The 26,219-nt window shown below is 37.8% G+C and overlaps 4 protein-coding genes across 6 annotated transcripts; 2 read left to right on the top strand and 2 right to left on the bottom strand.

Moving 5' to 3' along the window:
* Window positions 1–2,378: 2,378 nt before the first annotated feature.
* LOC124300088 (probable ribosome biogenesis protein RLP24) lies at window positions 2,379–3,769 on the bottom strand. Its single transcript, XM_046753752.1, has 2 exons — window positions 3,610–3,769; window positions 2,379–3,275 (listed from the first exon to the last, which is right to left on the bottom strand). Exons 1-2 carry the CDS (start codon window positions 3,688–3,690, stop codon window positions 2,838–2,840), a joined length of 519 nt encoding a protein of 172 aa, XP_046609708.1. The 5' UTR covers window positions 3,691–3,769; the 3' UTR covers window positions 2,379–2,837.
* A 29-nt stretch (window positions 3,770–3,798) lies between these two features.
* On the top strand, window positions 3,799–7,825 carry LOC124300085 (neither inactivation nor afterpotential protein G-like). Of its 3 annotated transcripts, XM_046753747.1 has the most exons (9): window positions 4,195–4,411; window positions 4,477–4,679; window positions 5,204–5,563; window positions 5,687–5,857; window positions 6,055–6,208; window positions 6,710–6,831; window positions 6,922–7,105; window positions 7,191–7,419; window positions 7,619–7,825. In XM_046753747.1, the coding sequence occupies exons 1-9, from the start codon at window positions 4,285–4,287 to the stop codon at window positions 7,746–7,748; spliced, it is 1,680 nt and encodes a 559-aa protein (XP_046609703.1). In that variant the 5' UTR covers window positions 4,195–4,284; the 3' UTR covers window positions 7,749–7,825. The 3 variants fall into 3 exon arrangements, with proteins under 3 accessions (XP_046609704.1, XP_046609703.1, XP_046609702.1); XM_046753748.1 differs by lacking the exon at window positions 4,195–4,411 and adding an exon at window positions 3,799–3,839 and having other exon boundaries at window positions 6,710–7,105; XM_046753746.1 differs by having other exon boundaries at window positions 6,710–7,105.
* LOC124300087 (zinc transporter ZIP3-like) lies at window positions 7,818–10,068 on the bottom strand. Its single transcript, XM_046753751.1, has 5 exons — window positions 9,236–10,068; window positions 8,620–9,007; window positions 8,361–8,525; window positions 8,057–8,255; window positions 7,818–7,983 (listed from the first exon to the last, which is right to left on the bottom strand). Exons 1-5 carry the CDS (start codon window positions 9,580–9,582, stop codon window positions 7,973–7,975), a joined length of 1,110 nt encoding a protein of 369 aa, XP_046609707.1. The 5' UTR covers window positions 9,583–10,068; the 3' UTR covers window positions 7,818–7,972.
* A 2,744-nt stretch (window positions 10,069–12,812) lies between these two features.
* Window positions 12,813–16,453, top strand: LOC124300086 (serine/threonine-protein kinase RIO2). Its single transcript, XM_046753749.1, has 5 exons — window positions 12,813–13,282; window positions 13,682–13,823; window positions 14,116–14,494; window positions 15,055–15,339; window positions 15,435–16,453. The coding sequence occupies exons 1-5, from the start codon at window positions 13,217–13,219 to the stop codon at window positions 16,060–16,062; spliced, it is 1,500 nt and encodes a 499-aa protein (XP_046609705.1). The 5' UTR covers window positions 12,813–13,216; the 3' UTR covers window positions 16,063–16,453.
* Window positions 16,454–26,219: the final 9,766 nt, after the last annotated feature.

Genomic DNA, 26,219 nt, shown 5'->3' with positions numbered 1-26,219 from the left:
TCGGTATTGTCGTCACTCGGTTGTTCGTAATTGACACGTTCAGTTGATCGGTCTCTCGATCACTCGATTATCGAAAAAACAATTCAGCGCTGAATCAGCGGTTCTATTAATTAAATACATCGTTATATCAAGTCTACGAGGTATCCTTATTTTTGGTACTCTGTTTTCCACCCAAAATTCTATTCCTTTGTAAACGCAGTGTCTATTTAAATGTAAAAACACATTTCTTCGAAAATATAAGATTTTTCTAGCCAATTTTCACATTCTTTCAGGTGTAAGTATAGGGAAAATAATTTTTTCATCGATAGATCAATAAGGTAACATAGTTTTCATATCTTCGAAGTTTTGATTTTGATATTGTCCGAACAGGTAAATGAGTTTTTTTCCAATGCTAAAATTAATGGATAATTTCAAGGATTTCGCAAGAAGTATACTAGTTAAAAAAAATCACACTGACCCAAAAATCCTGGAAATTTCAGGTCAAGTTTCACCGGAATGTAAAGATCCTGATTCGACGAGTGGTGTCAAGTTTGTCGTGTAACCAAAGCACACCTTTCATCCCTAAATGTAATGTATTTCATCGTGGTAAGGGGGATTCGCTGCAACTACTTGGCACCCGCGTTGATGCAGAAAATGGGAAAAAGTACGGACGAAGAAAGGTAGAGGATGAAAAACACAAACTTTCAAGGTAGAAAGAAAGCTGTCAGCGATGAACAACGGCGTCGTGGCGTCGCGGTGCCCGTCAAAGGCGTCGCGCGTAGAAGGCGGGTTATTCGGCCAATTCGGACCGATAGATGAATCTGCGAGTCACGCTCTTGACCGCTTTGAGAGTCAAGCCAGTGTTTTGTTAGTCCTCGGGGTTAGTATTGTTGTAACACATTTCGGGCAGAACAAACAAGGCCCCCAGTTTGCCCAGTAATTGCCGAAACATCGGGCCACTGTTTGCTCTGTCATCGAGGTTCACACCTTACTCGAGGTCCCGCTGCGGCAGTCCTCGATCTTCTTCCACCCTTCGCATTCCGGCCTATCGAATCCTCAAAAAATCTCCTTCCTCGAGCCGCTTCTTCCAACTGTTCCAAGAAAGTACGGAAAACGATGATGTGGTCTTGACATAATGGCTTATTTGTTAAACTCGGCTACATAAAATAAATTCACTCTTTGGGGAACGAAGATACTGGTCAACCCTATAATTCACGATTTATCTCATTTTTTTTACAGCTTCTTATTTATTAAGCTACTTTTTTCGTAATGACTGCCGAGTTTTTTGGTACCAGATAATCTATGAACTATTTTCAAGTCTAAAAACTAGCTCATGTAAACAAACGGTCGAATTTGTACTTTTCCACGACAAAAAGCATTTTTTGGTAATCCACTATGAATATCTAAATGCCAATTGTTACACAAACTTACAATACACGGCAAAAAATTATACAGTATTTTTTCAAAATTTTTCTACCTCTTGTTTTGTTTACCCGCGATATGGGATCCCCTATTTCTAATTTTCGAATTTCGACTTCATATACGTAATCAGTGACCCCAAAGACCATGTAAAATATAGTTATATAAAAATCAAATCAATTTTCGAATTTACGTCGACCATATTGCATCCGCCATTTCGAATATTCAAATTTCGAGTTCAGATTCTTAATCAGCGACCCCAATAGCCCATGTGCGCAAAATTTCGAGTGAATCGCGTATATAAGGAAAAATGTATGTATGAAAGGGTTAATGATAAAAAACACTTGTTTCTCGATTATTGCAGCAATAGTTGCGATCGAAGGGAATCGATGCTTCTATACAAAGACAATTTGGACTGATTCTAAATAACATCCAAATCAGATGCAAATTCCAAGTTTTAAGTTTATTTTAACTTCACCGATGAATTCGAAGGTATATTACGGAATTCCTGAAGAGGTCAATTTTACAAATTCGTTTTCCTACTTTCCGAAGTAATTAGTACTGTTCTTCTGTTTCCCTCGCAAACCTGAAATATTCGGTCCTCACACCATAACGTCATCTATTATATGATCTAGCATGTATCCGTACGGATTCTTGAATACCAGACGTCAAGATTCAAATTACTAATTCTCCAACGGTTGGCTGTGTACCAATAGTAGGTAACGGAAACTAACCGTTTGCTATTAGATGCATCGACCGAGACATTCTCACTAATGTTGAAAGAAAACTTCGTGGTTGACATCGCACAACCCAAAACAAAGCGCTTAATATTTTTGAGAAACACATCTTCAATTTCAAACATTAACAATTTCCGATATTAATTTTGATTGTTGTAAACTGTTTTCATCAGTGAATGTGATTCTCTTTATTCAAAAACACCCAAATACTCTTCTCTTACTATCATACAGTAAAACAATAACTTGAAAATTTTTGAATATGAATTTTATTTACATTTTCATGTGTTACTTTGTCCCAACAGTTAGACATTACATTTGAACCTGTGCTGATCATAGGCTTATATAAATATGAGTACCAAATAAGCTGTTGATGAATAAATTTCGTAACATATTTGAAAATTTAACCGAATATTAATTCATGATATATAGGAACCAAATCGTATATGCCATCAGGATCAATGCCATAGTTTAGTACTTATTTATGGATGCCAATAGTGACTGTACGTTGATGTGATCAGAATTTGACAAGAAAACAATCACGATATTAATAACTTATGAAAGTGCAGAACTCAGAGCTGCGCAGAGTAATAGCTAATGATAATTGAGTTACGATGTTTTGAGTGAAAAAAAACGCGGATAACTTATTAACTATATACTTAAAGTTTTGTACAAAGAAATAATTGCTGATTGCTTCTTCAACATTCATAGCACAACTTCTTCCGCTTCCATTTCCTCAGAATCCGAATCCTCCATTTTCTCATCCTCTTCGACAGACTCCTCAAGCTTCTTGCGCTCCTTAAGACCCGCCGCTGGTGAGCGGATTAGACTCAGATCACGTTGAACCTCCTTAACGTCTCTGTCTTGTTCAAGTTCGCGTCCCTTGCGCAGTCTCTGCATTATGTGCGCGTTCTGCCTTTTCTGTCTTATCAACTCGATTTTCTTCATGGCGTCGACTGACTTCGTCCACAACTCTCTATCGTATTTAAGTGGTACGTTTCTTCTCTTTTCAAACTCGAACGCCGGATCAACCGACAATTCTTTGCCGACTGTCTTTCGGTAGGCTTTAGTCCACTTCACCTTCCTTGGGTTCTTCTTCTTTTTGAATGCCGCGTGGCATTTTGATCGACAGAATTTGAATATCTGAAATAATATAACGATGCGATAAGTTCGGTAAGTTGTTTTCGCTCAAATGTTGTTGAGCGAGTTGTGAATGTGAAAATCTGTAAAAAGTTCTTATAATCATTATCCGGGATTTGATGTTTGTTCTTATCTCATTATCAGTTGTTAGTTATCGGAGCAAAACGTTGAATCCAGTGAATAATTATTGATATCCATATCCAAGAGGTTGAGAAACATAACCTAAATTTTCTGTCACGCTAGACACGTGCTCACGAATCTCAATATAAACGCCTTGTGAATGTCGCTAAGAATGTTCAAGCACAATAACCAAAGCAAAGCTCAGAAAATTACTCACCTTGGAGTCGTTTCTAACGAATTGTATACCGTGTCCCGGATAAATACGGGACGAACAGAAATAACAGTTTTCAATACGCATCTCGTTGCGTTTCTACCAGACGCGAAAGACCGAAACAAATCAACTATCACGTTTGCTGGCAACGAGTGAAAGAATTCAGTGCTGCCAATGGACAGTCTGAGCATTTAAGCCATCAATGAAGCGCTGCCTACCTTATCTACCGAAACTCGGTAAGTAATCGTGTTGTATCTACATTTTATTCAAATTTCCCAACTTTTTCAGTCAGATATGAATTGTGCTTCATCTGTAAGCTCAACACTTACTAGGTACTATGTTTTTCTTTGGAAATTCCGAAGGATTGATGTTCAATCAACACACACATAATCCGAGCATTACTATTTTACTTACCGACTAAAATAACTTGCTGCATCAAGTTACCGACCAAGTGCGCGGTCTTTTCGTGTTCGAAGAAACGGTAAATTTGAATGCCAAGATTCACCGAGCTAGAAGTATTGATTTCTTTTACATACATACCAACGCATGTGCTAACTTAATAATACATATACATGCCAATTACGTAGCCGTATCATTAAGACGAAACAAAAAGAATCTTGATAACATTGTGAAGAGGCAGAGCTGTTGATTCGAGTTGAAAGTTTATCGATAATTACGTGAATGATGATGTGGAATATTTTCATATTTCCCTTTGTTTGTTTAACGCTGTCCGTACTTTACAATTATTACTATGGTACGCCAATTAACATAGTTGAAAATCCAGCGAACAATTACGACTACATAATCGGTAACTATGAAAATTCCGTTACAAAACTTATTTAGTTTACTGAAATTTAACCGTTTTCAACCTAGTCGGGGCTGGAACGGCAGGGTGCGTTATTGCATCACAACTATCGAAATCGGGGAATGCATCGGTTCTTCTTATAGAAGCCGGTGGATACTTCAAATGGTTCTCATCCGTTCCCTTGGCAGCTCCGCTGCTACAAGGAACCGACGCAAATTGGGCTTACCAAACAGAGCCTCAAACGTTTTCATCGAGAGGCCTTCGCGATCAAGTAATTATACATAGATATTAATTACGATTTAAATACTGAAGTATCGTGAAATATATGGTCTATAGTAAAGAATTAACAGGGATTCATCATTGAACATGTTCATCAGGGGTTTCAAAAAAAAAAAAGAATTTTTTTTCTTATGGTGCCCAAAAATTGATAGTATACCTAAAAACAAAAATTTTGGCGCCAATATGAGCTCTTAATATCAATAGTAAGGTTTGCCTCTATCCATTTCTTTATTTTCCATTTAAATAACACGGGAAAATTTATTTTTTTTATTTTGAAAGTTAAAAAATTTTTATAACAAGTTGTTAATATTGTTTTTTGCTTTTTGAAGAAAAAAAATTTGTCCTTTTTTGAAAAACCCTAATGTTCATGCTCTTATATATTTTTATGAATCGACGTTCCCCGAATACGTTCAATTGTGTCATCCAACTTATAATAGCGATCACAAAATGATAGTAATTTATAATTCGATTAATAAGGTCGCTAATAGCCGATAATTGACTTTAATATTTACACAGAAGCAATTTGTGCCCAGAGGCAAGGGATTGGGAGGTAGTGGCCAAATGAACTATCTGCTTCACTCCTTTGGAATACCCGAAGACTATGCCAATTGGCCAGTTGGATGGTCTTACGCTGATCTTTTGCCGTATTTTAAACGTACAGAGGATGCAATGGTTGTTACTACAGTCTCAGTGAAAGAAGAATTAGCTCGAGCCTTTCATAACGCAGGAATCGAAATTTCTCGGGAAAATACTAGTCTTATTTTAGCGAGACACACCCTGAAAAACGGTGCCAGATGGAGCAGTTATAACGCTTACTTAAATAAAGCGTGGGACCGAGAGAACTTGCACATATTAATAAATACATTCGTCACTAAGGTAAGTCTTAACTATCTTAAGGTGGGTCTTAATTAGTCTCAATCATCGCGTGATTGTCTTACTTATGAGATAACAAATATCAAATGAATTCATATGGAGTGATAGAGTCCATTTTTCGTTTAGATAATTTTTGACAAACTTACGGCACGAGCCGTTCAAATTCAACATCCAAACGGCACAATGGATCAAATAAAGGCTAACAGAGAAATAATTCTGTGCGGAGGTGCTTTCAACACTCCGCAATTACTATTACTATCCGGCATCGGACCGGCTAATGAGCTTAAAAAATATCGCGTAAGTAAAAGCTGCATGACCTACATGAATTGATTGATAAGATATTCGTCTCACCTAATTGATTATTGTCATTTGTTATTTTTGGCGATGATAATTCATGGCCGAAGGTCGATATCAAATCCCGTTTTCTCAATTTTCAAAATTCCCAAAGCCGGTTTTCCAAGCGAACCTCGATATCGTCTTCGATTCACTTTCAGATCCCCGTTGTGAGTCACCTCGAAAAAGTTGGAGAGAACCTGTTTGATCACCTGAATGTCCCGATTTACATCGGTCTCAAAACACCTGTAAGCGTCACTTTGAACAAGTTGATGTCACTGAGTGAAATCTTCAAGTACTACGCTTTTGGCAGTGGTAAATGCCTGAATGAAAAACCAACATTCACACAAGTCGAATGCGTAATGCATGTTTATAATGTGAGAGTTAAAGTTCCTGCACGGTACAAATTGATCTAACCTTGTTTATCATTGGCATCGGAATTCTTTGATTTTTTCTCAACACAAATGCTCCTGTTTTCGGATTTTCAAACTATCCATTCCGAAATGTTTCTCGAGTCATAAAAACATGTGCCCTGCGGTTCATAACTCAGTCACCCCCCTCCACCCTCTCTTCGGGAGTAAAAGAACATTTTATGTATTCGTTTTTTATCCCAGGACACGATTTCCGGATCCTTGTGAAAAAAATTATGGGTATCCATTACCAAAGGACCTCTTATGTAAATTGATTTGAACACGAATTATTTCAGCTTTTTGTGAATGGTGCGCCACCAGATTGACCGAAATTAATTACGACTGGATATCAACTTCTGATGCCAAAGATGACGATTGCGTTTTATTATTTTTCGTTGAATTTCAGGACTTTTGGCATCGACCGCGATTTTGGGCACAGGAATAACAGGCCACAGTGGAATTGTTTTTTTTGGCATGGGATCAGCGGACGAGAGTTTGCTCAAAGACATCGCCAATTTCCATACTACGGTAAAAACAAGCACTGATTTCGGACGAATGTTTGCTTTTCATCCGACATTCGAACAAACACAAAGCGTAATATCCTTTTGCGGAATCCAGACTTTCAGGGCGATTTTCCCTTCGTACGCCAATTCCAAACAGGAAGGTTTCATCTACTTGGCAAATTGCTTACAACCGAAGAGTCGTGGAAGGGTTACTTTAGGTTCATCTCATTTCTCAGATCCACCAATAATCGATCCCAGATATCTTCAGAACGATTACGACGTCACGTGCACGCACAAAGGTACAACAATAAAATTCTCCATCCGCTCAGTTCTCGCCGCTAACTGGAAACTGCAGCTTTTAATATCGTGGTCAATTTCTTGCAGCGATCAATCTGGCCATGGACACACTGAGGACACGCCAATTCATGGAGTTGGGTGTGACGCCTCACATTCCTAATTTGGATGAGTGCAACCATTTAAAACCGGATTACTCAAACCTGGAATTTACGAACTGCTTAACGAGAACCGCAGGTCTAACCAGTCATCATTTTGGTGGGACTTGTCAGATGGGTAATAGACACGACAATCGTGCAGTGGTGGACGAACATCTGAGGTAAGTCAGTTCTGACCTAGAGTATCCATTTCTCCGGTCATCGAAACGTCCAGAAATTCATATTCACTGCATTAACAAAGGTGGGAAAACTTTTCCGAATAGGTACGCGATTCCGAAATCGATTTATCAGCAGATTATGCAACAGAATTGTATGTAAGCTTTTATATCTCGTGATGGTTTCGTTTTACATCTTTTGTAGGGTGATTGGAGTCAACGGGGTAAGAATCGTAGATGCAAGTATTTTGCCATCCCCTATCTCAGGTATGCCAAACTCAGTGATTATCGCGATGGCAGAACGAGCCGCTGACATTATCATGAAAATAAAATAAGAAATAAACCCACTTTTCTATGATGGTGTAAAACAATCCGACGTTACAAATTTTATTAATAAATGAATTTATTTGTACAAATGACTATCATATTATTAAATACAAATTTTACAAAAAAATATAAAACGCTACAATCTATTTATGTAATTTACGATACATTTCTGGAACTTATAGTCGATGGTCGTTCAATGAGATAGAAGCTGTTAGTCGTTGCCAGTCGATGATTAGGTCGCCTCTGCAAAAAAAAAAATACTGTCAACTTCAACTATTCGTAGCGTCAACGAATGAGGTACAGTAAGAATACTTACTTATATACTTCTTGATTATGAATATTATGACAATGCCGGATACGAAGAAAATAAATTGCCAAATTCTTGCCCAGCGGTTTGGAGTGTTCTGCCATCTGGCTCTTTCTCTCGGCAAAACTTCACTGAGAGCCACATAAAGAAGTGCCCCAGCAGCCACAGCATTAAGCGCGGGTATCACTGTTACCCAATCATGGCTGTTCTGCAACATTGGAAAAGAGTCGAAAAGCGTTCGATTATAAACCATGGAGAGTTGATTGTTTAGGCGGTCTGATCAATCTGAAAGTATTACTCATTCAACACTTACTTCCTTAACCGCCATCCCGATACCAATCCCAGCTACCGAGCCGCCTGCGAATAGAACGATAGCGAATACGTGATGCAAAACTGATACAGATCTTGCCATTTCGACGCCAAGACAGAAGCAGACGACCAATTTGTGCGCAGCTACTGCTATCACGAGGAGCCACACCTAAGAATGTAATTTCCCTCAATTGTTAAATTGTCAGCTTAAGTAAATACCTAAGCGAAGACCTTCGCCATGGGTATCATCAAGGAATCCTTACCTTAGCAGTCTCTGTTTGTACCCCAATGGCAACTCCTTCCAAAATCGCATGCAAGGCCAACGCCGCCAAGAGTCCCGGTAGACTCGCGTTAAACTCAGAATCGGGTTCGATGTGTGCTTCACGGGTAAGTAAGGTTTCGTTTTCATCGGGCCAAAGTGATGGAGTCGAAGGTGTCGTAGAGTGGACCTCATTGTCAGATACACTTCTCTGATTGGAAGATGTGTTTTTCAGATTTGGCTCGTACGAATGATCTCGAAGTTTGCCGTGAGTGTAAGCCTGATAAGAAACTTGAGAATCAGGGTTGTGACCGACGTATTCATTGGAGAAATTTCCCTCCCTGGTATCTCTGACAGTGACCTTACAATCATCATTCCGTCGAAGTATTGATCTGAAAGGAATATGATTACTGTTTTGAATGGAATCGTCTGAATATCTTTGTCGTGCATCAGTTTACGTTTCGTTTCAGTTTTATCCGTAAGAAAATGTCGCACAGATTTTCTTCATCGGAGCAAACCCAACAATCATATCTAGCCTCATGAAATACAATAATTCTATTACACTGTCCTACTGCACAGTTTTCAGTGAGGATCACCGATTCAGAGATTTCCAGACTTACGTGGGCTTGATCCTGCGACTTGTTGCAGGTCGATGGACGTGCGGCAAGTTGATGGGTCGACCCCGTATAAAGTAAATCATTTCGTCCACCGCGTAAAGTAAACAGAACCCGCCGCAGAATAATAGCCCTGCGTTTAAGGCAGGGAGAGATTGTATGGACTCTGGAAGCATGTGCAGCGCGCAAGTGGCAAATAAAACTCCAGCGCCGAGACAAAGCAATGAAGAGGAGACCTGCCTTCGTTGTCCACTGCAGTTTCTGCATAATACGGGTAATGTTCCGATGAAGATACTCCCCCCGAATATCAACGCCATCGACAACATCTTCGCGACCAAATCGTTGAATTCCATCGTTTCAAGATAGGTACACGATTTGCGGTAAGAGTCGAAACTTTTCTACACCAAACTTTACACTCAACGATTCAAGACTCTACAGCTTACCGCGACAAACAGCAGTGAATAATTGCCATGAACTTGAACGAGAGTTACCCCTTTTTTCTTTATTTATAACTCCAATAATCTCAACGGTTCGCAGTGTGTTGTCTGTTGTGCCTGGCATGAAAATGGAATGCTTGATTGCGCTGAAGTGATGAAAACGGAATTATGCACATCGAAGTATTCAGTCGCGTAAAAGTGGTTAATTTTCTTACGGGCGAAAAGGCGTCTACAAATTAATGTCACTTCACGTCCAAGCATACCAAAGCAATGTTTATCCCGACAATACGTCAATGCATTGTGATAATAATTATGAATTATAAATTATGCTCTTGGACAGCACGCAGCAGAGTTTATAAGACACAATCCCCACATGACTTGTTCGATGTAACAATACCAATGATTACGTTATCTCGGAGACTCCGCTATAAATGCTAGATGCAGGTCACCGATAGCAGTAATGCATGTGTTTGATATAGAGAATACATTTGCCAAACAATCATCGATCTCTCGTTTTCGAGGTCACGTGAAGTCGGTCAAGTGGAAGTTTAATCACTGCTTTGAAACAATGAACCAAATTTTTGTAGTTATCTCAAATGCCTACCTATGGCCTCATAAAAATGTTGATTTTCCGAGGCAATGACTTCATGTGAAGATCAACACTCCGGAAGTTTTATAATTACGACATATCTTCGAAAACGAAAATACGCAAAATTGTTTGTACATTTCACTAAAAAGAAACGCAATAAATAAAAATTCTGTGAATTGTTCTCACTGAACTGAAAAGCACCGTCTGCACGTATGGTGGTGGGTAAATGCTCGGATATAAATACGCATAGAATGAATCACGTTCCGCGTGTATGAGGATTTCATCGATTGTCTTTTCATACAGAGACGCGCCATAAGAATTTCCATCAAAAAGCAAAAATTGTTAGGCAAAAATTGTTAGGGAAAAATTTGAGTTGTAGATTGAGTGGACACTTGGGTTTCAGTAAAAAAAAAAATGAGAATACTTCTGATGTCGATGTAACTCTCTGAAGGGAGAAAGCTATTCTTTATACTCTCTCAATTCTACGCAAAATTATCCTGCACGTAATTCAACCTACGTAATTGACACTACAACGGATTGTCATCACATCACAATTTAGTCTCTAACAGAGACCCAATGGATCTTAATTCGCATAGTTGTGCAACAAAAATGATTGTAAACGTTCCAAGTTGCATGATTCTAGATTTTTTTTCAATTGTATGTACGCAATGTTATATATTCTACTATTAGTCCCACTCACAACTTCAGAACTAGGCTTACCTTTAAGAAATTTTAAAACTTTCTTTCGAACCTTAGCTTCAGCAAATTGGTCGATTATTTTTTTCAAGGTCAAACTGGCGTGCTATCTTTTTTTCGATTGACAACGTTGCCAAAGAACTTCAACGATGTTGCGACATCCTATGCCTCAGATAGGTTTTCATAAATTTTAAAACATAAAAGCTGCTTTCGTATGCTGCTGCAGTAACTGGCAAGGTTTAAAAACTCATGCATGCTGTAATTGTATCAGTGAAACTACTTGATGCAGGCTTGTGAATCAAAAGCAGTTCCGCTACTCCGCGAATGGAAGTTAATATTGGAAGATGACTATTGTAGCTAGATTTAAAGCGGAGCAGTTCTGAACACAAGCTTGCTGACAATTCCGTTGAATACCTTGATAACAGTACATCTGATGCAGACAGAATAGTTCCATCGGATGACTGTAATAAAAACGGGGGCTGTAGGCACTTGAAATTGGCACTCAACCGATTAACAGACTGAAACCTGGTGTCAAGTTGGGTAATTGTTACATCTAGCATTCTATAAAACACCTCAATTTTGAAACGCTTCTAATAGTTAGAAGTACGTTCATCTCCCCGAAACTCGTCGAAAAACTGCCTAATACGTCGTACTCGCGTTTCGGAAAAAGTGGGCTCAATTTTCCATGTATTTGATAACTCAATCGCATCTCAGCCTTCACGGAGCCCCAATCATTTCTCATGTCTGCGAAGTGAATAATGAGTGAGGAAAGCATCTCAACTGATTTCTCTATGTCTTTATCAGTTCCTTGAGTTCCTTACTTTACGCTAATAATTCTGCCAACGATAGTAAATTTCGCAAGAAATTCCACGTTGCTTCGATTCCTCATGTGATTCAATATCGCGACCTAAATGAGCCCAATCTGCGTTTCGTTTTACAAATTTCGCATCTGAATTCGATTCATCAAAAAGCCAATACGGCCGACAAGAAAGAATATTTCTTGTTGTCGAATAACCCAACCATCATCTTGTGATTTTCATCGGCCCCTCACCTGTATAAAGATTCGCGCTGAACCCTCGATTCTTGTTACGACCAGTTGTGTCTTTAGCAACACTACTCACTGGTAGACTCAGACCAAGTTTAAAAATTAGTTGTTTTATTCCGGCGGCGAACATTGTGAAAATTAGCTCAGTCTGATCGATAGTGTTGCAATCAACATTTGCATGAGGTTGTTCATTGGCCGAATTTGTTATCGAAGTTGCGTTTGGCACAGACGTATTTATGTGGATCTGCGTATTCATTTGGAGTGAAAATGAGCCCCTGAGGGCGCGGCGTACTGTCGTAATATTCCGTCAGAAAACAGTGTAACTGGCGGAATTTCATCAGTCGCAGTGGATTTTCTATATTTGATTTCGCTAATTTAGGCCACGCTATTCAAGCTCGGAGTTTCGATCGCTTCCTTCTCCAACCGCCTCTTCACTTACAGTGTCATCACGTTGCACGATTTCACCGCGAATCCCACATTCAACACGCAGCAATCTCGCTTTTGCGTACGTGAGAAGTGCCCTTTATAATCATTCATATTCATCTACTTCTCATAACGCCGACCGATAACCACTCCCACACGCGACTGAACAACCGCCGGTAACCTTCCGGTAACAACAAAGGGAGCATTCGGAGTCAAGTACTCGCTCAACTATACTTCACTTGTGAGTGAAGTTACGAAGCGCCGCCACCTGGCGGTGAATCTGAGAATTCAGTCGCCGGGCACAGATTACTCCACCGCAGTGCCCTACCCTAGCGTGCGCCCCTCGCTCAGAAGCATCTTGCTCCAACTGCTCCATGGTTGCTACGCCACTGACCCAGACTCGGTAAGCAGCCTGGATTGCTCATCACTAACAGCCTAATTGTAGGCAAGAGATATGCAGTATGTAACCGCCTAATGGTATGCAATTTGACATACAAAATTACAGCAAAATAGGTTCATGGAACTGCTTGGAACTGAGTTCGACCATGAGAGAGGGGCGCACAGTATGGATGAGTACCGCTTTTAAGTAACTCTGACTTTGTGCCATTTGTTTGTTCACTCAGTATAATACACGATAAGCCAAAAGAGTTTCAACAATATGTTTTAGAATAAAAGTGAAAAAGTGTTACGAGTGTATGCCCCGTTAAGCAAAAAAGAACTGACTGCTCTGACACGTGTCTGCAAATTTGCGAAACATATTACCGTAACCTCTAAGAACATAACCTCTAAAAACCATCATGGGAAAGTTGAACGTGACAATGTTGCGTTACCTAAGTCGTGAAGATTTTCGCGTCCTAACAGCCGTGAGTGAAATTAATAGTATTAATGAAAGCACTCTTATTTTTCTTTCGAACTCGAGTACAGCGCTATTTCTGCAGTCGAGTAGTCCATGAATGCAAATCTGCGGTGCGATATCTGTGAGGCGTCACACGTAGATTTTGTTGATGCAAACCAAGATCAATAAAATTGTGTTTTATCCATTTATCAATCATTGAGGGTTGAACACAACACATCGGTTCAATTTCTTACCACTTACTTTTGTGAGAACCGATACCAAGTTGACATGCAATTTAGGCTCTATTATTCATCTCAAATTGTTTCAATGTACAGATCACAGTTTGTGAAATTCCCTTAATAATAATCGAATTATACCTAATAATTCTGACACATTTCTCAAATCATAATTTTCTGAATTGTTTCAGATTGAAATGGGAATGAAGAATCACGAACTTGTTCCAGGATCATTGGCTGCTCAGATAGCTAATCTACGGCATGGCGGAGTACACAAATTGCTGAAAGAGTTGTGTAAACATCGTTTGTTGAGTTACGAACGTGGAAAACATTGTGAGTAGTTTTTATTCTGGATGACAAGCAGGATTAGGGAATTTCGGTTGATCTGCTGGATCATAGGACTGCTAACTGCAGACTTCTTTAAGTGTCGGTCGCTTTTTCGACCGTAATTTCCATTTTTCTTCATCATTTCAAAGGCTTTTAGAGTGTTACCTATTGATTTATTTTCAGAAAAAATTATTAGACAACTTGTATTACTATTTCTATTCCAAAACTCATCTTTTTACTATTCGTAAACAGAATCTATAGAGTCAAATCGAATACTTTCATAAATTTGTCATTACAGATGACGGTTATCGTCTGACTAATTCAGGGTACGACTATCTGGCTCTGAAGGTTCTGGCAACGCGAGGAGTTGTTTCATCGTTCGGCAACCAGATTGGAACTGGAAAAGAGTCGAATATCTATGTAGTAGCTGACGAGGAAGGAAATCCTGTCTGCTTGAAGCTACACAGGCTGGGACGCACTTGTTTTAGAAATATAAAGGATAAAAGAGATTATCATCAGCACAGAAAATCCATGTCTTGGCTCTACCTTTCTCGAATATCAGCTACACGGGAATTCGCCTACATGAAGGCACTTCTTGATCGAGGATTTCCTGTACCAAAGCCCATCGATTTTAATAGACATTGCCTCGTTATGGAGCTTATTGACGGCAAACCAATGTACGGTTCAAAATTTGTGGGAAACTTCTAATTTTCTATTGACCTGTATGTAGCGAGATCTGCGCAAGTGAATAACAGAAAAAGTGGGTGAATTTCGTGAATCATGTGCGGACAAATAATTACTCAGTTCAATTGCAGTTTGCTTTATTGAAACGTTTGTAGACCGAGATTCATTCACTTTTGATTCATTAGACTCAATTTTCAGGAAACAATGTTATTAACAATAACGTCAATTTTGCTTGGTGATATATTTTGCCCACGATATCTTAGAAATGGCTTAACCGATTAACTCTAAATTCGGAGAGAGCATTCTTTGATACTTTATACTCTTTGCTACAATCTGGAATTTTCTGTTTATTGTAACGGTAACTATTTATAATTTAAATTCGACTTTTTGTCCAAAATCGACAATATTAATATTCAGTTAACAAAAACTATATGATAGTTGAAAAAAAGTAGGTTCGTATCAAAAAGAATAAACTATACAGGAATACTCTGAAAATTTAAAATAAATTGAGAACAAACTAATAAGTATTGAATACTTTAAATATGTTGGACAGGTGTGGCGTTTACGAGGTTAATGACGTAGAAGGTCTCTACCAAGATCTGATGGATCTTATTTATCAGCTCGCAAATCACGGTGTTATTCATGGAGATTTCAACGAATTCAACATCATGATAACCAACGAAGGAAAGCCAGTAATAATTGACTTCCCTCAAATGATTTCAACACAGCATCCAAACGCTGAATTAATGTTCGACAGAGATGTGAACTGTATTCGGGACTTTTTCAGAAGGCGCTTCGCATACGAAAGTGAATTCCATCCAAAGTTTTCGGATATCTCGTGAGTATTAAATGGCTTATTATTCACACTTCCACGTGATAACTGCACACCATATTTCATGTTCAAATATTTAATTCCAAATTTTCTCCTTTAAGGCGTGAAGATTGTATAGACATAGAAGTAAGCGCAAGTGGGTTGACAAAAAAAATGGAAAAAGATCTGCTTATAGAGATGGGAATAAATGAAGATGACATGGATAGCGAAGATAACGATGACGAAGTAGTTGACGGATACAATCTAGAAAATGAAATTGAAAAATTGAAACTTGAAGTGCAGAAAGTATCGGAAGAAGATTTCAAGGCAGATCTTGGGGATTCTCAACAATCAGGCAAAACTACAGAAGCTACGGAAAAAAATACCGAGCCAAAAGATATCAAAGTCGACACAGTAGGAAAACAGCAAACTATTCTGGCAGAGGATAACGATTTACAAAAAACCGATGTCTTCGCCCCAAATTTAAACTGCGATGTATCGGACGATGAGTCAGTTTACAGCCAAGCACAGAGCGTGGCTCAAAGTGTTAGAAGTATTTCAACAGCAGCTACAATCGCTCCGGATGTAATTAAAAAGCGAGTTAGATCATCGTTGGAGAAAAGAGCGAGGAAAAACAACTCTAGAAAAACGCTTGCAAAGGGTGAGGCCAGCGCCACAACCAGAAGTCGTAGAGAAAATCGCGACACCATCAGAGAATCTACCGGCTCTGGTATTTGGGGCTGTGAATAATTGTCTGGACGTGTTACTGCGGAACTTCTGTGAAGGGAAAATCGATTATTGGGTGAATGTGAGGTTTACAATACGGTGCTTGATTTTCGCGTGTATGTGTACATAATCTAGTGAAATTCTATTTTCTTTTAATCGATCAGCTAAATAATACGGTAAAGCTGTGCGGGTTCCCGAAATCTCGATAAAAAAATTCAAGAAAAAATATCTTGAAAATTTTGACAACAATGATGTTCACGGAATTCCGAAAATCTCGAGAACCCTACTCGAAATCAATATATTTTTTCCGACCCAAGAAATTCTGGTATCCGCACAGCCCTATTATGTAGGTATATTATAATTTATAAGATTCACGCGAAATCGTGCTTCAGAAAATACAACTACATACAAAACAGCGGTGGTGTTGTTAATTTTATTGTGTTTTGGCTCACAAGATATTCTGATTCACCAGAAAAGTTTAAGTCACGGGAAGCTCTACGTATTTTCCGTTGATTTAGGTCACTAGCAGCCGTAGAAACTCGCGTTAAATCGCATTATTGAACGCAAGGTCTCATATTGATCAATTTCCTAATGATTTCTTCGAAGGGCGACGTTCTGCACACTCCTCAAATTGACCTGCCAATAATAAGTCAATTTACTGGTTTATTTCTTGATTTATTTCCGAAATTTTCGTACATTAGGAGAATCAGACATGTTACCGAATTTTTAACTACTATCATTAACTGCTCAATAAACCAAATTTATGTCAATTTCGAAGAAATCTGGAATATTACTTAATCGGAAATTATAATCAATTTTGTTTCTGTGTTTCACATTGTTTTCCTATTGAAAACAATAAATCTTATCAGCAATTTGTTCAACAAGAATTAGAAACCTGATTCTTTCTGACATCTATGTCGTTACGAAGAAACGTATTTACGCGATTGAAAATGAAAATTCAAGTAATCCCGAATATTTTTCCGCAAACATCGTCGCATGTTTTTTTTCTCGATCATGAAAAATCATGAAAGTATCGATGAAATTTAGAACTTGAGATAAGTCCCGTACAAGATATCGCGAAACGTAATCGTAATTGCACCATTTCACTGCTTTTGATAACAGGAGCGTATTTATCTTCACGTTCAAATTTCAAACTTGATCGAACGCTTTCTGTATTTCTTAATCAGCAATATCTCTCCATCCATCCTTCGTTACGTAATTGTATTTATGTACATCCGCAGCGCAATATAAACGATAAGTTTTAACCCGTAAGACTTTCGATTTTTATCTAAGAAAATTAATTTATTTTTTTTTTTCATTCGACGTTTTATTCCTCGATCGTGTCTTGCCAGCAATAAAAGATGCAGCCTGAATTCTACTGTAATTTATTATTACAGCTGTTGACTCTACTAAATTATCGTTGAAAATATTTTTACGACATACAGCAAGACTGAAATTTTCACGCGATTCAACTGCCGTTGAATCCGATGTACAATTTTTAATTCACTCGTCTTATATCGATCAAATAACTACTTCACTTACAAATCATTTTCATTTCAATGCCGTATTAGTCACTGATACAAAATCAGTTGTCCGTACATTCATTGGATCGAGTCTGAATCTTTAAATGTTAGTTAACTTTGAGTTGACGAAAGTTTTATCTAGCTTCAGAGAACTTTATCTCCTTCAATCGGCGGTCTTCGTCAAAGGTTCTGCATAATTCAAAGTTGACCGCAGTTTCGATTTGTCATATTTTTTGCTTCAACCTTTGCGAAGCGATTGAATTTTTTAACTGCTAAATTATAAACAGCAAACAGTCTGTCTCCGTTAATAAGTATTTTCTATTTTTAGGTGGTTAAAATAAGGTCGAACAAAGCGTTATTACTTTTTCTCTGAATTGGAACAATTCGTATCAACCTGTTTTTAACGATTCTTTTTGTCGTACAGTTCTCGACCTCGATTCGAGTATCGTAATGCCTTAAACGTGAAGGTCGATTATGAAAAGATGTAATTGACTTTTTGACCCGAGTTGAGGGCCTTTTTCAGAATCTGATGCCCGTATATTATATGTGACTGCAATTGAATTAACGGCAAGTGACAGACTTATTTGCGTAGTAGCTTACATGTACACACATGCTCAATTGACGCAATTCTCATGACCGCGTTGAATGAGATTAGGAATTAAAATTTGAACTCGTGCATATTGTAAAAACCTATGGTTCGTGTTTTTAATGTTTTCTATTTTTTTTTATTGTTCTTCACCGGGCGTCACGAGTTTTAAACGAGAAATTAATTTCCATAGAATGCTAGTAAAAGATAAATATATAGATTAGAAACTGTAGATCATTTTCACAGAAACCAGACAGTTCAATAAAATCAGGTCAATTGTTTCACTGAAATTTTCTGAAAAAAAATTATTCATTGGTTTCCATCACCAACCTCATAATAATGTAAAAAAAAAACATTTACGTGGATACATGGTGGTTTTCCAACTGTGAATAGCCTGCTGAACATTATTAATTATTTACGCCTAGGTCAGTACCACCTTAAATTTTAATATCTCTTTACCATGTGTAACTTTTGCAATAGGAATAACCCAACTTATTTACTTGCAAATGCCAGAGTCGATTGTAATTAATCGTAATCCCGTCTTCATTATCAACTATACACTGTTCGGAGAAACTATATATTGTACAAAAAAAATGAGACGAAAAATATAAACAAATATGTTGATAAAAATTTTATCACTAATTAATTAATTACGAACCATTGCGCCGAGTTGAAACTGTTGATAAATCAACGAATTAATGAGTTAAAAAATTGAACTATTTATGTTCGAGCGATGTGGGGATATAAAACACGAAGAAACAACGGGGAAAAAAAAGCAACCACAATCGCGACTAAATCAAATCAACACCTCTGAGTAATATTGGTGCTATCTCTCGGCTTGGAGTATTCGAACGTTCGCGTAGCGAAGAAATCGTAATCTCCTCGTCATTCAAATTGGAGAGACCGAAAGCGCCGGCTTAGATAAATAATTATTATGCGAAATAAAAAAGCTCTTATCCAGGTCGGATCATCTGGCGGGATTTGCGGTGTCATAAGAGATATGACCATGCATACGTCGGTACATGTGATGTGTGAAAAATAACACTGTTACGTGGCACGACAGAAGAATTAGACAACGGAAATTGCGATTAGGAAATTTCAAACTATCGCAATTGACTCAGTTGATTTTTAAACGATATCGAAAGTGCAGTGTAAACTAGATCGCGAACCTCATGTCGTCGGTATCGCATTTAACGATCAGGAAAAATAGTGAAAAAATTTAGAAGAGTCAGGAAAATCGGCTGTTCGATTTGATATGGAAAGCCACGTGTGTATAATGTTTATTATACCTGATATACGTATCAAGTGCAGATTTATATCTGCGAAATACTTTAAGAACTGGGTGTAAAACTAATCCGACTCGAAAGATATTCGATCATGAAATAGGATGTTGTGTAAAAGAAAGCAAATTCGGTCTTTTCAGACTGAGCGTAAGTTTGCAATATGAGTGGTAGAAGACGAATATCGCAAATACTCGAGGCAAAAAAAAACCGCTGCCACCTTTTTGCGCGCAATTCTTTACACAATAAGAGTATGTTATGCGTTTTTTTCACGAAATTGAGGTTAGGATCGCGTAATGTCAGATTTATTCGCGACAGCGCATGCGCGCGGTACAGAAAACACCACTTTTAAACCCTAGGAGTTGAAAGCAGTCTTTTCTGTACTACGCGCATGCGCATTAGCGGATTCACGCTGCCGTTGTAGAGTCGGTTAGTTTGCGTACGGAAAACACACATGAAAAAACATGTTTGCGTTACGTAAAATCTTATTAGAGTCGTAGCAGGTTGAGCTCTGCATTTGTGCCAGTTAACATCTTATCTCTTTACTCACGTGGAAGATTATAGCCAAAATAAAAGTACTCTTATTAAAAGGCGAACAGGCGAAAGGTATTTATTAAAGAGGGGAGACGTGCGTACAGTACGAAGGTCCAGCAACAGTCACTGTTGGTTTACAATAATGATGATCCGAATCATACCGTAACGTGATTTCAGATGTCAAACAAGAATCTCACGCAATCAATGATAAACCCGAACCGATCCAATATATGTACCGACCTTTATCTGTTTTTACAGACACACACGCGTAAAAAATTGCTTGCAAAATTTCGTTCCTGATCCAACAACTTTTCGTCAAGTTCAGAAAATGTCAAATTCGACTGGTTTACACATGTGTTCGATATAGTGCAGTATTTCGAACTTTTAACGGTCTGTATACACACACATGATACGTATTGCAAAAGCGTAACATCTGTGTTACTAAACAATTCATAAATAGTACGCACTTCGCTCTAGTACTTACGACTATGTACATACATAATACGATCTTCACACTTGTGTTTATCGGTGTGCAAGACTTGTGTACCTATAAAATTTACCCGTCGTAATTGTTTATTCGTAAATTTTACCTTGGCATGGTTTAACTAAACAAGACGCAAATAATATGCCCGTTTTATAAGTACGCTTGAATTAATTTGTACAATAAAAATAATTGAGATGAAAGTTCGAGTGTGTCAGGCACCTAGTATAAAAAAAACTCGACAGAGACCCTGACATCTCGGAGTTTGAATATATTATCATACCTATGTACCTCGTATCAGAAGCCTCTGATCATACCGAAGTGACAGTTACATTACCTGTAGAAATTCCAACAGTTGTTTGAAGTCCGTTCAAGATAAACAGAACTCTGCAAAATGGTTTTTTTTTCCTTTTAGTCAATCGCATATCGAAGTGTAAGGACGTTTAATTTCAACTCGTGAGTGTGTTTGAAATATTTTTAACCGAACGTCGCGATATTACCAATTAAAATAAGCAAAACGTTTATTTTTAATTAGCACAGCTGTTAATTCGTATGCTCATTCACATTCAATACTTGCACTGTCGCCATCAACCTGCCAAGGTCAAAACTGGTGTGCAAGTACCATATTCAAAAAATATCATGTACAAATGGCATGCGCTTGTAAATTTATCCAAAGTCTTGTCGGATACTGCAGATCTGTACACTTACTTGTCATGTTTGAATACGCCAAAGTATGAGATATGCGCTTAAATGAGCAGCTAACTGTATTGATACGACGCACACAGGGAAGATATTTTTCACATCGAGCACTGCATGTTTTTAATGCTTGAAAAAAATGATCAATTTTCCGTCGACATGTTTAATTAAGCATCGGTTACTTTCCTCAAGGCTGCAAGCATACGCTGTATGAGAGGAAACTTGAGAGCGTTGGTTATCTTATCGTCAGGGTCGGTTACAACTTCCAGAATTAAAATTCGCTACTCTTCGAATGAAATTGAAAATTATTTTCTACGTTAACATTTCCTAACGTCCACTGACTGGGTGTTGGCAGATGTAACCCGTGGGTAAAAAATTCGGTCAGGCTTTCCAAGGGCTACGTTTAATCTAACTGCTCAGAAATGTGGTAAAATTTTTCCCGATGACATAACCCAAGACGCTCGTTATCGCGCAGTAATTATACACACTCGTAATCGGTAATTGGCTTCTTTAGAAATATGGGTGTGTAGTGTAGATGACGCGAGAAGATTACGTTTCATTACGTGCTGATTGTGGAAAGACGAATAGTATTTCGAGACGTAATTAAGAGCCAGATGTTTCATTGGCTGTCTCGACATACCAAATGGATTGGCCTTTTTTCCTCTCAAATAACACACTGGCTGATAATCAGGTTCGCTGTAGCAATTCGCCAATTGGATTACAAGATCTTTTTCGTTCCTAATTAAATACTGATCGTAAATCATTCTCATACAATATTCAGATACGCAAAAATTCCATAATTCTCAGTTAATGTTCAGAAATCTACCACAATGAGTTACCCAATGTTGTACCGTCATTTGAATGACCGTTTAACCTCGCCTTTCGTCATACGCGATGATCCAATGACCGTCGAGATCTTTACTTGCAGCGTTTAGTGTCTCCAGTGGAAACTCGGACCCCGTATTGCGTATGTAAATTCATATGTTGCTGAAAAATTTTACTGCACATACAGGGTTGGGCATTTGAAGTCTGATATGATACTGAAAGAAGTTTCAGATGAAAGTTACATTGTTCGAGGAGGCCGTCTTACCGGACCATCTTGTTTCTTTTTCGGTGGAGGCGCTAAAGCTACGCCAAAGTCAACGTAGAAAAAAAAAAATACTTTGTTCCATTGAAAAACGTGGCGTCAACTTTGACGTAACTTCAGCGCCTCCAACGAAAAAGAAACAAGATGTTCCGGCATAACGGCCTACTCGAACAACGTAACTTTCATCGGAAACTTTTTTGAGTACCATCAATAGTCTGAGTACTACTGCTCTGTCACACTTTAAATGCCCCACCCTGTATATGAATTGTTAGAAACAATTGTCGTGAAACAGCGTTAAAAAATTTTATCCCAGCAACATCAACATGTGCAGTGTTGTTCCGTACCAAGTGGCAATCAGCTCTTGTTACAAGTGCATGTCAAGGCCATCGGCATGGAACACTCGCCATCGGCCTCTGCCTAGAGACCGCTGTCGGGCTACTTCCGCATTGGTGGTATGACCATGACCCTGCGGTGTAACTTTATTACAGTCTGCTGCAGTTGGTCCTGCAATTCCATTAGTTCTATTTTAACTGCAGTTGGAGAATATCAAGAAATATATAAACATGGAACTGCAGTGTTCCCTTGTGAAGATAAAGGTGCAAGCTGAATGGATCAAGGACCAAAATGTCAAATTTTATCATTCCGAAGAGCCAAAACTCTCAATGACTCGAATTCCTGATAAATTAAAGCTCTAAGTTGTCGAGTAATCCTTATGTCCTTGTTATAAATTTACCATGTCCGATTTACATGTTGATCTTTTCGTAATTTGGACCGTTGATCACTTTGGGGGATTCAATGTGTGTCGAGTTCCGACGATGTCAACCGATACGATGCATTTGGAACCGATGAATGAAGTATTTTTGTGCTCCTTTCAAGCGACGCTGCGTGGCTTGGAGTCTAGTACTGATTAAAGGATGTTTGATTAGATGACGAATAGGGTGGATTGCGTACACGGCTCGCAAATATGCTTAAAGTGGATTTATGCAATGACGACGGTACCGCATTAAGCCCTGATGTGATGGATGGTTACTTGAACGTATTGTATTTCAACTACAGTCGAGTACACGCGCACGCTTAAAACTGTCGTGATTTTCATCACGTTTTACTTAATTATCATTATATACAGCACAGAATTTTTTTGACACATGACATATACCCGAGATAAAAAATAATTAATCAACGGCGTTCCGCTGTATTAATAATATTTTATATCAATTATACACTTTCTTCTGTACAGTCGGTAAATTTTTTATCACCACACCCACCGTTTCATATCATCGTAATTCGTAGTTGGGATATAATTCGAGAAAATTTTTCCACCTTAAAATTTATGACGTTCCTTATCGGAAGATTTATTAGGCTAAGATATCGAATCGTATTGCGTAACTCTGTTTATTGTGTATTTTCTTGGCAAATGAGCTAAGCTTATACAATTTTCATGCGTATACGTACGTAACAAAAGTTCAAGTTTATACCAACGCGTCTTACAATTTGTCACGTTTGTTTTTAGCACTATTCTAGTTTTAATAAAAAAATTTTAAAACTTTAACGACACAACGTTCTCCGGGTCTTATATTGACCTAGTAAATTTGGCCTTAATTACACTGATTGCCCTATTTCCCTACTAAAAATTAATTATTCTGTGATAAATCAGATAATGTTATGGCCGAAATTCTGATGTATTTTATGAGGCAATTTAAGATCTGAATATGACTTAATGGGACCTTGTGGTCAAGTGGGTGAGAATTTGACTGCTTTTCAAAATTTTTTTTTTTAACGAACGACATGAACAATATTATTTAAATTTTGTATATAAAATATAGTACAAAAAAAATCGTATGGCGAATCATAGATTTCGATTTACGATTTGTTATGTATTTTATCGAATTTTGGTCATAACGTTATGCGTTTTATCGCAAAATAATTTTCAGTAGGGTACAAAAGTACGAAAATAAATGATGAGAGTTGGAACTAATTATTAGTCACATGTAGCAAAATGACTATTATGTTTTAGTTATTTCACATGTACGCAAAACGTTTGTCTATACATATCGAAGTCTACGTATCTCAAACTCAAAAAAGAGCTTAACAGCTCCATTCTTTGAGCAATACTGAACAAAAACAATCCGACGCATTTTCATTTGACGCAGAAATAAAGAAACGGCATGGATTCTGAGAAATTGTAGTAACAAATTCGTAGAATTCATCACATATATTTATTTCTGCGTCAGTGAAAAATGTATCACAGTGTTTTTGTTCATAATTGCATATAAAATGAGGCTGTCGAGCCCTTTTCGCTTTTAAGATACGTGGATAACATTCTCAATTCTGTCTGAGTTATCTTAACCTTGTTTCAAACCACGTGAACTATGAGATACGAAATGTGTCGTTATTACAGAAACTAAGTTTTTAAAGTTTCAATACATTTTACCAGATGAAAGGAACTCTAATTTACTATCGTTTCACACGCGAGCTGAAGCAACCGACGCGAAGTACTATGAATATTTAACGGTAAAAGTTTCATGTTTCCTTTGCGTAAATATACCTTGTAAAAGAATGTGGACTCATTGTTAAATTTGTAAGAATGACTGACGCTTGTCGCGCAATGTGCATGTACAGAGTGAATTCCAAAAGTCCGCATGGTTCGTTGTCTCCTAAAATTTAAAGTTTGTTTCTATTCTAGGATCTAATGCGCACGCGCTTCAATCGGCGCAGCGCTGCCAACCCTCTGGTGGCAACAAGTTGTATTCAAAGTGAAAATAGACCGTACTTCAAAACTTCAGAATCGTACAAAGATTTCACGGAGTACATTTTTGTTCTTTATATTTTATAATCGTATACATATCATGATTTTGCTTCATTTCTCAAGGACCAAACAGATTTTAACCACGTTATTGACATTTTTACGTTCAAGAACGTTTCAAACCAACGATAAAGATTGTAAAATTTGCAATTACACAAAACAGTTGTTGGAGACTGGAAGAAAATATTATTTACTTTATTTTTGAACGTATAATTGAAAATATATAACCAGAAATATGAATTGCTAGGAAATTTTCTTCATGCTTCTGCAACTTGATTATTTTGCAATATCAGACTATCCAAAAAATGATTTAAATCCTTAGAATTTTTCCAAGACCATACATTTAGCGTACAGTTGGCAGCACTGAATCAGTGAGTGGCCGTTTGCCAGGGTGACCAACTGTCATGAATTTAGACGACAGTCCGCCGCTATGGATGTAACCTCAAAAATTTTTGAGGTTGCGTTTATAACGGTTGGTTGCCCTGGCTAACAGACGCGCTCGGATTGTAGCGCATGCGCATTAAATTTCAGCAGACAATGGATCATACAGTCGTTAGGAATTCACTCTGTATAACATAAACACGCACAAACAAAGTTACCAACATTTCTATACTTTGTTTAAGTGATTATTATTACATGCACGGTATTACGATCGCATGATCGGTGCGCATTAATAATAATAATTATAATGGAAAGAATTGAAAGCTCGAAAGAGACGAAAAATTTATTCTGATCGCGTATTGGATTACTCATACATATATTATCTAATAACGTATTAGAGATCAGAGATCAGCTATTGGAAACTTCCACGAACTTCTCGTAGAACTCGAATGAAACCTTGTTATTTTTTGTGAACTATACACGGAATGACTTTCTATTCCAAACAATCGTTCGTATGGCGCCGCTACAACTTTTCCGTCTCCAGTCAATACGAATATTTATTTTTATACGGAGGTTGACACAATCAAGATCTTACGTCAATCCGACTGTCAGTAATGTGCCGGCCGATAACATTAATACGCAAATGTAACAGCAAGTGGAAAAAGTGGAGTGAAAATAGATCTACGAAAAATAAATTACGAACACCGAGTATAATCACTTGAATAATTTAGGTACTTATGACCGTGTTTGTGATCACCATAAATATTTCGTAATGAATTGCGATCATAGCGTATTTTGCATTTTCAACTT

The sequence above is a fragment of the Neodiprion virginianus genome, chromosome 3 (assembly GCF_021901495.1).
Source record: "Neodiprion virginianus isolate iyNeoVirg1 chromosome 3, iyNeoVirg1.1, whole genome shotgun sequence".
NCBI classification, from domain to species: domain Eukaryota; kingdom Metazoa; phylum Arthropoda; class Insecta; order Hymenoptera; family Diprionidae; genus Neodiprion; species Neodiprion virginianus.
This window is presented reverse-complemented; position numbering and strand designations above follow the sequence as displayed.

Excerpts from the sequence above, each read along its gene's own strand:
- LOC124300086 (XM_046753749.1), top strand. The coding sequence starts at position 13,217 with ATGGGAAAGTTGAACGTGACAATGTTGCGTTACCTAAGTCGTGAAGAT. Across the intron at positions 13,824-14,115 it reads TTACGAACGTGGAAAACATT|ATGACGGTTATCGTCTGACT; the intron begins GTGAGTAGTTTT and ends TTGTCATTACAG. Across the intron at positions 15,340-15,434 it reads CCAAAGTTTTCGGATATCTC|GCGTGAAGATTGTATAGACA; the intron begins GTGAGTATTAAA and ends TTCTCCTTTAAG.
- LOC124300085 (XM_046753746.1), top strand. The coding sequence starts at position 4,285 with ATGATGATGTGGAATATTTTCATATTTCCCTTTGTTTGTTTAACGCTG. Across the intron at positions 4,680-5,203 it reads CGAGAGGCCTTCGCGATCAA|AAGCAATTTGTGCCCAGAGG; the intron begins GTAATTATACAT and ends ATATTTACACAG. Across the intron at positions 6,209-6,709 it reads GTACTACGCTTTTGGCAGTG|GACTTTTGGCATCGACCGCG; the intron begins GTAAATGCCTGA and ends GTTGAATTTCAG.
- LOC124300088 (XM_046753752.1), bottom strand. The coding sequence starts at position 3,690 with ATGCGTATTGAAAACTGTTATTTCTGTTCGTCCCGTATTTATCCGGGA. Across the intron at positions 3,276-3,609 it reads TCGTTAGAAACGACTCCAAG|ATATTCAAATTCTGTCGATC; the intron begins GTGAGTAATTTT and ends ATATTATTTCAG.
- LOC124300087 (XM_046753751.1), bottom strand. The coding sequence starts at position 9,582 with ATGGAATTCAACGATTTGGTCGCGAAGATGTTGTCGATGGCGTTGATA. Across the intron at positions 9,008-9,235 it reads AGTCGCAGGATCAAGCCCAC|ATCAATACTTCGACGGAATG; the intron begins GTAAGTCTGGAA and ends TATTCCTTTCAG. Across the intron at positions 8,526-8,619 it reads TACAAACAGAGACTGCTAAG|GTGTGGCTCCTCGTGATAGC; the intron begins GTAAGGATTCCT and ends TTACATTCTTAG.